Source organism: Phalacrocorax aristotelis, chromosome 2, assembly GCF_949628215.1.
Source record: "Phalacrocorax aristotelis chromosome 2, bGulAri2.1, whole genome shotgun sequence".
NCBI lineage: Eukaryota > Metazoa > Chordata > Aves > Suliformes > Phalacrocoracidae > Phalacrocorax > Phalacrocorax aristotelis.
The window spans coordinates 90,574,169-90,591,676 of NC_134277.1; the positions used below are offsets into that span (position 1 = coordinate 90,574,169).

The 17,508-nt window shown below is 43.8% G+C and overlaps 1 protein-coding gene across 5 annotated transcripts in view; it reads right to left on the bottom strand.

The window, feature by feature from the left end:
* TENT4A (terminal nucleotidyltransferase 4A) overlaps window positions 1-12,145 on the bottom strand; it is a 63,434-nt gene extending 51,289 nt beyond the window's left edge. For all 5 annotated transcript variants that reach the window (XM_075084320.1, XM_075084319.1, XM_075084317.1 and 2 more), the window contains exon 1: window positions 11,207-12,145. In XM_075084320.1, the coding sequence (XP_074940421.1) occupies window positions 11,207-12,042 (836 nt within the window). In that variant the 5' untranslated portion in view covers window positions 12,043-12,145. The remainder of the gene's footprint in view (window positions 1-11,206) is intronic.
* Between the last annotated feature and the right edge of the window lie 5,363 nt (window positions 12,146-17,508).

A 17,508-nucleotide genomic window follows, 5' to 3' on the forward strand; every position in this document is an offset into this window, starting at 1 on the left:
AAAGGGGTCTCAGTTCCCCTGCACACCACAGCCTCTACCATACACAGCGCAGTCTTTCAAAAGCAGTCCCTATCATGTCAGCACAGTCAGAAAAACAGCAAGCGCACTCTCACTTCGATGCCCCACAGCTTCTGTTCAGATGATTAGCACTGTTGAAATTCTTAATCATATCATGAAAGACTCAAAAGAATACCACTCATCACTAATCTTCATCTCCTTCCCTGATTTACTTTAGGAAGTAAGCTTCACATTTTCTGCCCTGCAGTGGCAAGGGAACACTTTCATTTAATGCTTCAGTTTGCACAGGACAACAGCACAAGAGCTGTATTATCTATAATTAAAAAAATCATTTAAAGTTCAAACCATACACTGTGGTTTTGTGGTTAAGTTCCTCTAAAATTCTTTAGGATATACCACCAGACATGGCTGTACAACGGTTATCATTCTGCTGAAGGATTTAAATACTCCTTACTGAAATTTAAAAAGATAGTTGCCTGGAATAAAAGAAAGTTCTGGCGGGAAGTCTCTTAAGCCCTTCTCTGACAAAAAGCAATGCAGTTAGTTGACTTAGTTTTTACTACATGATCTGACTTCTCCTGGGTGCTCTTTCATGTCTCTCTATGAGCCCTAGTGACTCTGGCAAGTTTCTTGCTTTTGATGTACAAGGTTTTCAGGTTTTAGTGCACTTAGCGTTGATTCTTATCCAGAAGGACATAGACCAGGAAGATGTTCTCTGAGAAGTAGAAGCTGTTGAATTAAGGACAACTGGAAGTCTGTTAGACAGAGGGCTTGAGAAATGACTTGCTATCTTCACAGTCAGCATATGGCTACACAACCGTCTTAATACAGCATTTTCAAGCACTTTACCCTTTTGGCTTCCTCCTGAAGAAGCTTCTCAAAACTGAGATGCCTTTTTTAAAATTTAACGTTACTGTAGTTTACATTTTTCTAAAAATCTTTGCTCAAACAAGATTATTGGAACACAGTCACAAAAGCAGCTCTGATATACATAAAACAATATGCTCAGGACTAATATCAGAATAACTCCTCTACTAGCTGAAGGAATAGTTTGGTGTCTGAAAAAAGAGATCACAACACAATAGTCACCCAGTCAATACAGGAATAGTTTTCAGATAAATATTTTGCCCATGTAGCCTCTACAACCTTTATAAGCACTTGCTACTTCTTAAGTCAGGACTGTGACAGTATCTGAATCATTAGGAACAGAATTTCAATTTGCAGCACCTGATGAACATGCAGGCAATAAGTAGCATCTCAACTCTTCAAAAAATAGAATTTCCTTCAACATATAGCACAAGTAAATAATCTCAGTCTCCTTCTGGCTTTGTAAAGAATTTGGGCTCCAACAGCATCCCAGCACCTAGCTATCTTCTATCCCATTTTAAGATGCCTGTTATACTTCTTCCCTAGCAAAGACAAGCATTTTAATTGACATTTTCACAAGGCAGCTTCACTATATTTATAGAAATACTGGGAATGAAACTTGTTGGTGAGATATAACTGTACTCGTAATGCAAGGTGGAAAAGATTAGAACACAGGGATGCAGAAGAGAGGCAACTTGTACTTGCTACACTATTCAGCTTCCTAATTTTAACAGCCAGGAGGAACCTACCATTCACTAATGCTATTACTGCTAAGGACAGTAAACATCTGCTGCTTACCAGCTGAACTATGCAACAGAATTAACACCTTTTGTTTACCAAAACTTCACCCCTTCTACTGTTTTGGCAGTAAAGTGGCAGACACTCTTCTAGTCTTCAGGTTAAAACAATACTCAGGAGACATTCTCAGACTTTTGCAATGGTTTTCCTTAAAGGCAGGTTTCTAAGAAAGGTGTTAATTTACTTTACCTACAACTACTATTATATATAACATTGACTTGTTGCTTCAAGGGCTAACTCCAATGCAGTGAAATGAAATTCTCAAACAGCATCAACAAACTAGAAGATGAATAAAAAACTAGACATATTTTGTTTCCTGAAGTAAGCATCCTGTTTATTTTCAACATCATGCCTACACTACTAAGCACATTTATTCTAAAGGAACAGATAGAAACATGACTGCATCATTTATGTGGAACAACTGGTTCTTTTTAAAAACATACTCATTCTAGTAAGTAAAGAATATTTTTCTAACTGAAAAGTCTAACACATCAAGCCAAGAATCCTTATAAAGGAAAGAATAGATGCCACAGTTACAGGATGTGGGTGTAACATTAGGGGTGAGTAGACAAGGGGGGGGGGTAAAGAAATGGGGAGGCATAGGCAGCATTTCAACAGAAGCTTTGCTGAAATAAAAGGTTACAAATAATAGGGTATGTTCTTTCAGTGAAGTGTGAACTCTGAAACATGCCTAAGGACTTCACTGTCTCAAGATTAAATGGTGAAAGGCCTGGCAGCCACCGTTCCTTTTTCAGAAATCTGTTGAACTATATCTTCACCTACAACTACTACAAAGTAGTAGTGCATTATCATGGAAATGGAGTTGAAATCTTACACTACAACAATTCAAATGCATTCAATGGTTGAAATCAATGCTACAGTCAAACTCAGGAACACAGTTTAGCAAAATAAAGGAGAATATATATGATTAAAAGCAACAATGTATTCCAAGATACAGACTTTTTCCAATACGATCTAAGATTAAGACACCTGCAAAAGAAGTAAAAATAGAACCATGACTGAGAAGAGGAGATGAACCTACAGTTCTTTTCTTCCCACTCCACTCAGCAACCATCAGGTGCCTTTGCTTTTTTCTACCTGTCCTCCTTACTACCAGTAACACTCAGGTAACAGTACTCTATGCCCCATGCAATGTTCTAGGCCAACAAATGAGAAACTATGAAAACATAGTGCTATGTTCAGACTGTACTGCCACATTAAATCAGTCTCCTTACTAATTCAGACAGCATCTGTGTCACTAACTGTATGGAAGGCAGCAAACTCAGAGTGGCAGATCTGCGCTACACAGAACTTAAGAGTCAGAGCTGTGAAATATTTTACAGGTAGGTACCCTAAATACTAAACTCAGACAAGAATCAAGCTTACTTTGCAAATTAGCTACTAAGGATAGAATGAAAGAAAAAAGTACTTTTGTTCTCATCCACGAAACAAAGATAGTAGCTTATAAAATATATTGTACCTTTTCCACAAGAGATTGTATTTTTCTTATTTCCTCTCCAAGCTTTCGCTCTGCCCCACATCCTTGAAAGTCAGAGCCACTCCTAATTTTAAATTGAATTTCTTGCCAATTAAATTTTACCTCTTAGGAGCACTTTGACACTTCACATACTGAAGACACTAAGCTTGTTGGACTGATTTACACTGCAAATTTCCAGACTTCAGTAACAAAATTTGTTTGCATTTTGGAAGAGAAAAAGAATCAAAAACTATTTTTGCAAAGTATGTCAATCCAATAAAACTCAACCAATTACCTTACTAATGGCTGGATGTACTCTGAAAAAGCTGCATTATAAAAATCTAGAAAAGAACCTAATATAGATGTATCTCCAAGTTACTACATGGCAAAATAGATCCACTATATAAGCTTCTGAACAGCAGTACATTACTGACTTAAGCTGCTGGACTTCACCACAACACCAAGAAAACATCACAATTATTTTGTTGCATCAGTGAAGAAGCATACCATATGTTAAACCTTGGAACACAATCAGCAAGCTCGCTATGCCAATAAATAAAACCGCTAAACACTGAAAATCCTGTCTTAGCACTATTCTTTTCCAAATGCCCAAAGATAGCAAGCAATTAACATCCCAGACAAGTCAGAAAGGTTGCAACAGCAGAAACATGTTAGTGATGAGAGACTAATTATGCCCATGCAGATCAGGTATGCATTACACCACATTAGCCACTGAAGCACTTAAGAGTAGAAGCAACTCCTGACAACCTCGAGCAGCAGAGTAATTCAAAATGCATCCATCAAAGCACCACAAGCAGCAAACCCTGCACAAAGTCAGTATCCCTGCAAAGCAACAAAAGCTAGAAAAGCCTTTTCTGGATTAAGTACTGCTGCAGTTCACCATATAAAAGAGGAAGCTTCTTAATTTAAGAATCTCAACCAAATGAAAAAGGTGTTTCAGAGACTATTAAAGATACCACACTGGTTGTTTAGCAAAAGCATGCATCACTAATCAGATTTTAGGGAGAAAAAAAGAGCTTCTACTACCCTGTCACAGGATTCCACCAGAAGATGTCTTTAGAAACCCTGAAGTCATGTACAAAGCAGGAAAAGAGGATTGGAAGATTAAGAATATAGAAAAGGATTATGAGGAACAACTTAACAAGATGCAAACCTATGCTTGAGAAAGGATAAACTAGCTCAGGAGCCCAAAAAATTGATTGTTAAGTCAATTAAGTGATCAGAACAGAGAAAGTTAAGTGATCACAATGCATGACAAGTAGAGTCGCTCGTATTATTTTTTTATCCCTCAGAAGTTTCCCTGATCCCTAACTATACAGGGAGAACTTTCCCAGACCAACTTTCTAGTAAAAAAATATTTCACAGCAAAATCTATTCCTGATGATTTGGTATTCACCAAAAGCAGCAGCACTCACTTGATACTGCATTTGTATAAAAAAAACATTAAGCAGCAATCTTTCTTTTTTCTAAATTAAAAGGATTAGTTTTGACATTCATAATAGTCAAACTAGTCAAAAGTAGAACCAATGCAACACATGAATAGTTATGACTATATCTAGATGTCAGCATAGCTTTCATAAATGTAAGTAGTGTCTTAAAGAAAACCATTGAGAATTATTTGCAAGAATCACTGAACCACAAAGGAAATCCTGTTATCTACTTGGATTTCCACAAAGCATTTGATAATGGTCCCACATGTCCTTGTGAAGATTTAGGAAGAAACTAAGTTGACATGGGATGAGAGGAAAGACCTTTGTGTAGATAAAGAACTGTAGATAAAGCAGCTGGAACTCTCAGCTTCCATATTAAAGGAAGGTCACTAGAAGCCCAAAGCACCCCTATGCTAGTCAACCAACTCGTAAGTTATCTGGCAAGGGGACAAATAGTAAAGCAGAAAAGTCTGAGGCTGCAAGGTTATCTAGAATAAGCCAGCTCAAGAACTGCAGATGAACACTAAAATACAGACTGCACAAGGAAGTAGCAGGCATAATTTGAGATAGGATAAATACAAGCACAGCAGAGGCATATGAGAAAATTCGGTCTTTACAAAGGTGGAATAAGGGGCTCTGCACTGGCTCTAAACACTGAGAATCAAGTTCTTGAAATAAGAATTCTGTTAAAAGGTCCGTTCAATACTCAGTAGCCAAAAAGAACAGGTATGCCCCATGCTAGTGATCAGGAAGCAAAGTACAAGACAGAACAAGCTAGCCCAAGATGTAGGAATACTGCAACACTATCATCACGCCCACGTCTGGTTCGTCCAAGTCCCAAAGATAGGACAGATGTGTAAAGCATACAGAGGTGACAGACATCTAGAGGCAGAAAACAGCTTCAATAGAAGGAATGATTAAATAGGCTAGGAAACAGACAACTGTCAGGTGATTCAGCTTTTCCCTTCCCTCTTTCAAGACAGCTCACGGACTGTCTCATTAACGCACAGACCTGTGGCTGGCAGCAACTACAACCCTAGTGACAGCTTCAGGACAAAAAAAACTGGATCTTTACACACTGCATAGCCTGAAGAACACCTTGCTACAGGACACTGGTGATCTCAGAAGCTCATACCAGCTCAAGATAAGACAAGAAAATTCATACATAAAATCCACAATAAGCTTAAAAATGCACTGCCTGTAGCCCTGGTAGTCCAAGAACAATAGATCACTGAAATCCAAGAGGTTGTTGCAGGAAATACTGCCACAGGCTCATGTTGATATATTCTTCTCCCAACATTTGGCATGGGCCTCTAATGGTCTCACCCAGTACAGCTGTTTATGTTCTTAGTGCCAATTATCTCTACTGCCAAAGACTACCAACTGTGAAAAGCTTCACAAAGCTGATGCCATTATTAAGCTGCTCCAAAGATGTCCCATTCTCCTTTACACACAGATGTGAGCACCTGTCATGCAAAGTTTTCCCATGCTTTACTGCATGCTCAGCTTTTCTGACCTCTAGTACCATGTTCTCCCTCAAGTCTACTGCTGCCAAAATATTCCTTTCATTCCATTACCAAAAGCATCAGTCTCAACTCCACGCTAGGCATCCACTTCGCAAGAAAACTTTGAGCTGTACCTACTCTAATCAACTTAGTCAACAGCAAAAAAGAGATGTTCTGTTCTTTTGACAATTCATCCAGCAGCTACCCTTGAACTCTGCTGCGTACCTTTAGACATGAGAACAATCCACTCAACCACATCCCAATGCTCTCTCAAGTCTCTCTCCAGACATTTACTATGACTAACAGGCAACTACGCTTGCCCTCCACCTTGCATACTACAGTATGTACTGCCTAGTTCTGCCCTGATCCTAAAGCCACATGAAACAAGAGTCAACTGTACACTGCTGGCACTGCCTGCCTCTTACATTAAGACTTTCACTACAGGTATCCACCTAACATTGCAGATAACAGACACTAATGATTTAACAGTAGTGTGGATAAAGCCTAACCCACTGTGTTGATTCTTATTAGAAGGCATTTGAGCAAGACAGCACCAGTAATGACAGGGAGGAGTTAGAATACCACCCTTGGGAATCCCTGATAGCCCTTACAAGTGCTGGACACCCCAGTGCAGACAGTAAAGGCGCCACAGAGTTTTCAAAGTCTGCTCTTTTTCAGCTCAAAGTACAAGAAAATAAGATTTGCAAAAGTGGCTGACAGTGTGTCATCCCTACACATTAATTTGCACTGTCCAGCTCTAACTGCAGCATAATAAGTAAGGGTTGACAAACACGGGACTAGAGCTATGGAAGGTCCTGAATGCAACTCATTTTTAATAGTGCATTGCAAAAAAACCCAGTAATTAAATTTATCTTGGTCACCAAAGTTCAGCAATATATCATAAAAGCAAAAAACCCAGTAAGACTGGAATTAGAAACACTTCAGCATACAGGTGAAGAAATAAACAAAATCTAATACAGACTTAGTATATAGTAACACCACCACATCTAGGTAGCTACAGAAATGAATCTCAGGACATCACTTTCGGTACACAGTATCCTTCAGCTGAAAACTGGTAAACACTGAAGCAAGTCTTCTGTGGAAGCACTGTCATAAATTTAGCTTGCTCACGAGAACTGTCCCCAGGTATCTGCTATAGTCACCAGATAATGCTGGCCTGAAACTTCCTTCAGCCTAACTAAATGGGGAGGTGTTTGCACTTTTGTGACTACAACAGAACTTGTGTCATTATCAAGAGATGGTTAAAAACAGCAGGTATGGAGGGGGAAAAATGAATGTAGTAAGTCATCAGATGCTATGCAACACTAATTAATCCAGGCAGAGTACCATTCCAATGTATCATAACACTTCTGGTATCCACACTAATCCTCAACAAGCCAGTTCTGTTAGTTCTGCACAGCACTGTAATGTACCAAGCAGCTTTGCCAATTATTTCGGCGCTATTCTCATTCAACATCTACAAATAAACTGAATACTTAGTTGAAAATATTAAGCAGAACAGGCTCATATTGTTAAAAATGCCTGAATTCTTTACCTTGTTAAATTCATATTAAGAAGCAGAATAATTAAATCATTTTATACTATTCATAAGCTATTTGTTACCTCTTAAGAGCAAGCACCCTATTAGCTATGTACCCAAGCAATGGAAACCTAGCAGCACAGTCCTTAGTAAAAAGTTTAGAATAGCTTGATTCCATATTTTGAAATAAAACTCCAGCACTTTTAAACTCTCTGGATGATTAAATTAGTCAGATATATTTAAAATACTGACTTTACAGAAACAGAAGGTATTACTTTGATGTACTAAGGCAGATCCTAAGGTGCCAGATGTAGTTTAAAACCACTCGAGAGGATACTTTACAGCAGCAAGAAACCACATGTAGTTCTGAACATCAGTCACAACAGTTCAGCTAACCTCATAATACTAAAGGACACTTATCTGCATCTCATCTGAAACCAATCATTTTGTCATCTGTACCCCTAACCTAAACCCAGGCATTTAAGAATTTACACTGTTACTATACTAATCACTCTGTTGAAGCACTGGAATAAATATGGCTTCATTGTCCACACTCCTTACCTTCCAAAAATCTGGAAAAAAATGACACAGGTCAATCTAGAGCAATCTAATCAAGCATGGCTATTCACACTTGTGTTTTATGAGAAGGGAGAATATCCTTTACAACAGATTGGCATGCTGCCGTCAGAAGGTCGTAAAAGCAATAGGTACGAGTCTACCAGAAGAAAGGACTGCTGTACATAAAAACAGAACAAAAACAACCTTTATAACAAAGCATTCCTAAACACCACAACATCTACCATCATAAAGCCACTGAATATGATCCATTTGAAAACAGTGACAGCTTGCACTGCTACAGACCATCTCCAGCTCTGAACAAGAAAGTGGAGAGAACTGTACTATTTCAGAGAGTGCAGGCATTTCATCAAAAGTACTACCTGTAGCCTGGGAGAGGGCGAACAGATTCCCCTTTTTAGTCTGTTAATACGTATTACTTAGAAATTTTAGCATGTTGTAGAAAAACATTTTGCAGAGAACAATATTCATAGCAGAATAACCTCTAACATTCATGCATAACATCAGCATAAGGGCATCTATGATCAAGCCCTTCTTCCTATAACCTACATCCAAAGCAGACTGCAACTAAGAATTGCAAGGATCACATTTTTTGGCAGTTGTATACACCATTTTGACACCACTGAAGATGCTCTGTCAATCGACTATCACAGCTTTGAAAGTCACGCTTCAGGAACGGGCTGACAGTTCCAAGTAACACCAGGCAACAAATCAGAAACGTAAAGGATCCAGAAGAAACTTCTGTAGGGATCTGTTCCCAACCCAGTCTTTTCAGTGCATTTTTATTTGAACAGCCAAATAACAAATCAGCCCGGCTTCAGGAAAATTAAGTTGAACTCACCAGTAGTCAGGAACTACCACAGAAGACATACCTAAATCCACTCCAATGACAATATCTTTTGGTTTTTTTCAGTCATGTAAGTACTTCATAAAAGATTTAAACACCAAACAAAACTGTTTTAGAATACACAACTTGTCCAAGATTCACCTTGGATAACAGAACTCAAAGTTTAAGGCAGAAACTGCTTCTCCTATTTAAGCGTATCGTTTCAACTTCCATGCTCTTCTTCAGCACTAGCTCCCTGATACTTTAAGGAAAGTTGGAACTACAGGATCACACGTGCTGTACCTGGTGTCCCACTCCAGCATTAGGTCTCGCTGTAGTAATACAGATCCCTGACAGAAGATCAGGTAACACAGCTTCCACTTTCAAAGACATTTAGACAAGAACTTGTCATTATCAGCAAAAGAACTGTATTATGGAACTGAATTGTGCAACTGAAGCTTGGCTACACAATTTTCTTGTGTGTGGATTCTCTATAAACTTATACTTGAAAAGTACCATAACCTTTATTAAAGGAAAGGCAACAGAAGGGTAGAAGATGAAAGATACGGCTATGTGATTGGCATAGCTATTTAACAACTAGAGGACAGAACCTTTAGTGCCTGGATTCGATTCCCAGGTTTGCCATAGACCTGCTGTGTGACCTCAGGCAACTGCCTCATCCACCTGCCTGGAGATCTACCTCAGTGATGCTGACTTGTCTTACACAGGTAAATTAAAATGTTAACTCAGTGTTCTACTGCATCCCTATGGAAATAAAACAAAGAAATTAAAACTATTTCTAAGACACTAGTGGAATTTTAGAAATACATCTTATTAGTACAGGACCTAAAGCTCCTAGCATATGACACCTTTTAAAATCCAAATCTTAGCTTCTTGTAAGTGATTTTAATTTTTGGTGTCAGTTTGGTATTAAAAAGCAGTAGTCACATGTCTTGTCCTCCCCAGAAGAGGCTATGGTTTGCAAAAACAGAACTTTAAAAACATCTTTTAATACTTCTGGATAACTTTAATGTACTCAACGCCTGACAGTACCACCCAAAAGAGAACAGGAAGGCACTGGCCTTAAGTTAAATCTCTCACCTGAATTTCTCCAGCCCTGAAAACATACCCTGTTATCTTCATCTATTTGCCTCTACAAATATGCAGCACCTTCACACCATGGGCATGCAAGGGTCTTGGATTTTAGGAGTTCCAAGAAACTATTTTTGAAATGACATCAGAAATCTGCTATGGTCAATCAATACAGCTGGCACTTTTTCCGTGAAAAAAAAAACCTTAACATTAGAAAGCAACATTTCCCCTTGACTGAGTAAAATTTCACAGCTGAAATACAGAAATCTCATGGATCACCCCAGAGGCACTTTTTTGAAATTTAGCCCCTTCCACGTGCCAATTGGACAAACTTACTAAACTACCCATTTATATAAGAAAGTTGTAGCCACAGAATAGGATAAGCTTCATAAAAGCATTCTCTTTACAAAGCCAAGATTTCAATTCAGATATTGGCTGGCTCAATCTATTCTAGAGCTAGAACATTTCCTTCAAAACGTTCTAAGACCACATTGACTTTCATGCTTATTGCAGCCAGAACGGGGCGCTTCCCTTTCAACTGATTTTCCTAACACTCCCCAAAGTAACCAGTCTGCTACAGCCTAAGCAGAGCCATTTAAAAATTAGTGCAAGGGTCTTCTTTGAACTCCTCTGACCTGAAGCCTTCTACTTGCCCCTCACAGTCTGAATTGACCCCTAGGAGCTTTGACAAGCACGCCCCACCCATCTTCGCTTTAATTATTGTTGGTGCCATTTGATAGCGGAGCTGACACCTTCACCTCTCGACCTACTCCAAGGCGAGGCCTAACCCCCTGTACCCATGGGTTCCCAGGCTCTGCCTGCACCACTGCTTGGGCCAGGAGCCACCCAGCTGGCACAGACCAAGGTGGTTTATGAAAGAACATGCTTTTGTGCCCTGCTATCCCCCGTCATCAACCTCGCTGCCGCAGCCGGCTCCAGGGGAGTTTGTGCGACCCCAGCCCACCCGCCCCCGTGACCGGAGGGGCCGCAGGAGAGGCTGCCAAGGTCCCCCTTTCCTCTCGGGCTGCAGCAGCCCCAGGGGCCCCGGCTGCTCACCCCTGCACGCCCGGGCTGTATTTCCTGGTCTTCCAGGGTGTGCCAGGGCTCTGCAGTGCTGGCTGAGGCGGCTGCCGCTGCTGGTGGGGGGAGTTGTTGACGGCGACACCTCGGCTGCCGGAGAGCAGGTAATTCATCCCATAGGTGCTGGCTTTATTCTCTCGTTTCCTGCGGCCCGGATGGTACTGGTGCTGCTGGGGAGACGCCGGCGGCGGCGGGTGGGGACTGCGCGCCAGGTGGGGGGGCTGATGGTGCCCGTTCACACCGTTCACTTTGTTCTCGTGGAAGTTAAAAAACTCCCCGGGTCCGGCCCCGCTGCCCAGCAGCCCGGGAGGAGCCACCGCCGCCGCCCGGGGGCCGCAGGAGGAAGAGGAGGAGCCGCCGCCTCCGCCGCCGCTGCACGATCCCGAGGAGGAGAAGCCGGGGCTCTCGGTGCCGGACTCCACCGACGAGCAGGAGGACGAGGAAGACACGGAGGGCGACTTCTGCAGCCGCCGCCCTCCCTCGCCGCCGCCGCTGCCGTTCACCGCTGCGGGGCCGGCGGCAGCGGGAACCAGTCCGGTCAGCAGTGCCGGAGGCGAAGGCGAAGGCGAAGGCGGCGAGGAGGAGGAGCAGCAGGCGCCGCCGCCGGGCGCCCCGAGCCGCAGGCAGTTGTGGCCGCGGGGCGGGGAGGCGGCGGCGGCGGAGTCCAGCGCCGGGGAGTTAAGGCAGAGGTAGTGCGGGAAGCTGGCGCCGCCCCGGCCCCCCACGCCCTGCGAGGTCTCCCAGATCTGCATCCACAGCGCATTCGCGGGGCCTTTCTGCTCGGGCTGGATCCAGGCCACGCGGGGATCCATCCACGCCCGCCCGCCTCCGACCCTCACGGCCCGGCCAGAGCGCCCCGCCGCGCCGCCGCCCGCTCACCGCCCGCTCGCCGCCCGCCCCCTCGTCTCAGCGCGCCGGGCCCGGCAGCGGCGCTAGACGCGGGCCGGGAGCAGCGGCATGTGTGGCGGGGAGGAGGGAGGGAGGGAGGACGGCCAGCCGGAGGCGGGGGGCAGAGCCGGGCGAGGCGAGGCGAGCGCGGCTCAGGAGGAGCGGAGGCGGCGCACACTGTACCCGGCCCGGCGCTGCCCGGAGCGCTCCCCTCGCCGTTCCAATGTGGCGTCCCCCTCGCCAGGGCCAGAACCAGTACTGCGCATGCCCCGCGGATTTTAAACCTGCACTGGAGACGGCCGCCCTGGCAACCGCGCATGCGCGCTGGGCGCCCGGGGGGCGGGGCCCGGCCCGCCGGGACTGGCGGGAAGGGGGAGGGAGAAGGACGTTGGGAAGGCTTTCCTGTACGCATGCGCGCCCATGGCTCGTCGGACGGGTTCGGGAGGGAGGGGGCGCGGCGCCCAGCGCGCCTGCGCCGAGCGGCCAGCCTTCACCCGCGCCGGGACTGGGGCTGGGGCTGGATCGGGACATGGGGAGGGGAGGGGAGGGGGAGGGGAGGGGGAGGGGAGGGGAGGGGGAGGGGAGGGGAGGGGGAGGGGGAGGGGAGGGGAGGGGAGGGAGCGCTGGTAGCGTGGCCCCTCCCGGTGGGAGGCCGCGGCCCAGCGGTGGTTTGCCACAAACACGGCGTTGTCCTCTCCCTTCGGCGCCGGGGCTTGTCGCTGTGGAGAGGTGTAGCCCTGTTCCCACAGAAATAAAAGGGTGACTTTTCAGGGGTAATTGAGATGAGACGCCAGTACCGGCACACCTACCTCTGGAGGGGCGGAATGGCCGTGAGCGCGGGGCCGGGCCGGGCCCCCGGTGCGCACCGACAGAAGCGCTCAGTTCGTGAGCAAGGGCAGGCTCTCCTCTTCCTAGCACCCAGGAGCAGCCTGAAGGACTACATTTCCACTGGATACTTAGGTTTTTATTGGGCTTGGGTGTCGGGGCGTCGGTGCCTCTTCCAGGGGGTGTCTCTAATGGATAGATGTGGTGTGCGGTCAGTCACTGGGTAAAATACATAGGGCTGTTGGAGCGGGATCAAACGCAGATACACTGTGTTTCTTCCAGAATGAGTTCATAACTGTTCTCTTTCTAATCCAGTGATTTGGCGTTTTCCTTGAGCAGCTTCAGCATGCGTATGGATAAAGTATCCTCTCCCCGGAGTACCCCCAGAGCCTCCAGTGGTCCAGGCATCACCAGTCGGTTGGATACAGCCCTTACCTGACTGCAGAACAGCAGAGAGAAAGGTTGTAGATGCATAATGACAAATACTATCAGGGAATCCCAGTTACAACAGCCCTCCAATCCAGTTGTGTGGTGATCTGACAACTTACTGCCACAGAATAGGAGAAAAGGAGAGGTCCCACTCTTCATAATCCTGCTACTCCCAGCTCCCTTGTGCAAGCCCTGATATTGATCAGTGAGCCAATTTAACTTGTTGATTCAGCAGAAGACTGCACTAGGAAGAAAAGTAATAGTTTTCAGCAGCTCGTTTTCAATGAGCTTACTTTGTGAGCAGAGATGTCATTAAGGAGGGCATGGAGAGAGGATGACAGAACAGGATTGTCATTTGTTAGCAGAGGGCAGTTGTATTTCATGCAGCTCTGTTCTCTAACTGTACCCTTGCACTTCAGAGCAAGAGAAACTAATTTGAGGGTGACAGCCTGATGTTTATTGTTGGAAGTCGTTTAGAAAGAGCAAGTCATTTGTTTTTGTTAAGAAACAGATCTGTTTTCAGGAAGAAGAGCTAAACTACATGTAAATGTACACAATAAACTAACCAAAACCAAACCACATGAAAGCCGTTAAGCTTGTCTCATATAAAAGCATGTTCACCAGAATTTCCATCTGATGAAACCAAAGAGCCCTTCTAATTTGTATGGTCAACTAGGTGTACAGATCTTCAGCACAGATTTCAGCTGCTTGAATTACTGACAGCAGTCCTTGGTTTTACAGTTCATCTTCCCAAAGGACTTTGGATAGTTTTATTTTGGTTTGTTTTGTTTTTAGTTGAACTTGAATGGAGACAAATAGATAGGTCCCTCAACTCTGTTCTTTTTACATAAATGCCATAAGAAATAAATGACAGAATTATACTGTCTCTTTCTTCTTTTAGCCCTGAATACTTTGCATTCTTGCCTCTGTGATGGCCCAGGTTCAGCAAGGAGAGGCAAGGATCGACAGTATTTCTGCAAGCCTAGCCAGTGTGGTAATGCTGGTGGTTAGAATGGTTACTTTGCAGATCCACTTTGAAGTACTAAGAAGGCTGAGGAGGCCATAGAGCCCAGATCTCAACCATTTTAGTTCTGTGTTCTGACTTTTCACGGAACAGGTGAAGATCACATCTTCAAGCTGCTGAGCTAAAAATCTTAATAAAGAATTACTGATCAGTGTTTTGGGGGAAAAAAAATGACACAAGAACTGATCGGTCTTGTGGAGGCAATTCCAAGCTCTGCAGTTTCGTGAACTGTTTTCTTTATTTTCTTCCCTGCCCTGCTGCCATCTTTTAAAAGTCAGCACTTTCAAGAGGGCCTGATTTCCCACTTCGCTAAAATTATCTCCAACTTCACTTTGAGGTCTAGCTGGTAGAGACTGCTGCCTTGTAAGAGGCAATAACTCAAAAGCAGCTTTTAGTTGAAGAGAAACACAGTATTCCCAAGACTGTCACCGATCCCAATGCTGTCTTGGAAAGGGCCAGGCTATCTTCTAAGTAGCTACCGTCTCCTCAGAAGGGGTTGCCTCTCACTAACTTAAACTGTTCTGTAGACAGAATTTCTGAAGGTACAATGGTGCTTTGTAAGTTCCTTTTAAGGGGTCAAGGCAGCAAATACCATATGAGTGTAATATAGGGCATGGGATGGAAGTTTTGGGCACAACCTACTCAGGGGTCCAGGTTTTAAGAACACAGACAAGAAGGAAGTCTCTTCTGAGGAATTTATAAGTAATGGTTTGTTAATCACAGAACCATAGAATCATGGAATGGTTTAGGTTGGAAGGGACCTTTAGAGGTCATCTAGTCCAACCCCCCTGCAGTGAGCAGGGCCATCTTCAGCCAGATCAGGTTGCTCAGAGCCCCGTTCAACCTGACCTTGAACGTATCCAGTGATGGGGCATCTGCCACCTCTCTGGGCAACCTGTTCCAGTGTTTCACCACCCTCATAGTAAAACACTTTTTCCTTATATTCAGTCTAAAGCTACCCTCCTTTAGTTTAAAACCATTACCCCTTGTCCTGTCACAACAGGCCTCACTAAAGAGATTGCCCCCATCCTTCCTATAGTCCCCCTTTAAGTACTGAAAGGCCACAATAAGGTCTCCCCGCAGCCTTCTCTTCTCCAGGCTGAACAACCCCAACTCTCTCAGCCTGTCATCATAGGAGAGGTGAACACCAGTTCACTCAAATATCCCATGATGATTCATCAAAGCTTGCAGCAAGCCACTGAAATATCTCTGCAGCGAAGGAGGCATTACAGGTTTCCTTCGTAAGTGTGTATAATATGAAATAACACCCAATGGCCTGTTGTGGGACAAGGACAAGAAAAATTATCGTCTTCTAATATCACCTAACATCTACCCTCCTCTGTTTCTAGCATCTCCATTAAGAGATCTAAATAAAGGATGTTTCTAATCTTGTCTCCTTAAAGTGAGAATTTCCCTCTAAATGTAGTAAGTGAGAATTTCCTTTGCAAGGATTAATTTTTTTCCAAAGACTTGTTGATTCTAATTCAGTTGTCCTTTACTGAATGAAACTACCTATTGAAGGTAAGACTCTTAGAAAGTTTGAAAGCCAAATATAGTTTTGGTCATCAGAAAAATGTGCTTTCTTTTCCAAAGAGCTTCCTTCCCACTGGTGAACTTGTGAGGATGCAGATAATAAAAGATCCTAACCTCAGGAGACACGATGCCTTGTTTGCCATGGGGAAGTTCAAATGCTTGATTCAGATTATTAATGGTGTGTTAAAACACCTCCTACTAACATTGCCTCTCTTATGCCAGTAACACAATGTCCTTGTATCTACTCTTTTTTGTGACTTCAGTTTCTTTAAGGTAGTATTAGCCAGTATTTAACTTTGCAGTTCTAGAACTGCAGTTCTAGAACTAATGACTAACAATGTAGTCTCATTACTTATGAGGTCATTTATTAATCTGTTATAAAATGTTTTAATCTGGCTGCTGGACACAGAGAACACAACGACAGCTCCCTCTTGGATGAAGATTACATTTCAGTTTCAGCTTCAGCCAAATACATCTTTGATTTGGCAACAGCAGCAGTGCTGGAGTCTTTGGTAACCTTGTAGTTGTTGACTTTGGCATCCTGATGACTGAAATTCCAATTCTGTGAATAGTTCATATGTTTTGGTAAATAATGGCAATTGAGTTGAATACCTAAGTGGGTTATATACAGGGCAGTGTTGCCCAACACTTGCTATTAATCTGTTTTTTTAACAAATGCTCTGAACTCATTAATGCTGACATAGGCAGATAGTGTCTCATACCTTTAATATGGCTCAGTTTACATCCCTGGAAATGATGAGATGCAAATACAGCATACCCATGTCATGCAAACTTCATTCTGTTTTGTGAAGCTGGGAATTGACACAGGTGTGATTCCACCAGGGCAGCACAGCAGCTGAGCAGTGACCAACAAGTTCTCCGACAGTTCACACTCTCCAGGACGTCTCCGGGACTTTGTCCCATATGGCCTTCATTCTGGTCACCCACAATCTCGCTACAAGCCTCTGATGCATCACCTCCTTCATGCTCACCAGCTCTGATCTCTATCTTCATAGGCTTTGTGGCCCATAGGACGGATGGAGAAGGCACAGAGAGTACGGTTCAGCAGTATATCTGACGAGACTTGTATCTGCTGAAGGCAGGAAGAGGAAAGAACTGAACAAACCATGGTCTCAAGCTGGATGGGGGTGTGAGAGAAAGGCTGTCCAGCCAAGGAGGTGCATCTCTAACAAGTGACCTTCAGAGTGTGCTTGTCACCAGGAGACAGTGTTGGGGAGGAGGTAAAGGGGAGACAGTTTCCTTAGCTGCACTCCTGTCACATTTTTTTTCAGTAAATACATTCCTGGACAAGAAATCAGAAATTCAGTTTTCATCTCTCAAATGGAGCTGCTCACAATGGGGAGAGGAGTAGAAATCCAGAACAGGAGTTTCTGTTTCTTACAAGGCATGATTTGGGGCATTCTTGCAATCTATCATCTGGAAACATGGGCTTTACCTTCTTCAGAATGGCTTCTGTGTCCCATTGAAGAAGGCCTGCCATGAGTAACCCTGAACAGGCTAAAATCATGTTACCTTTTCCTCCTTAAATCTTCCACTATGTTCAGTCCTTCCTCTCTTT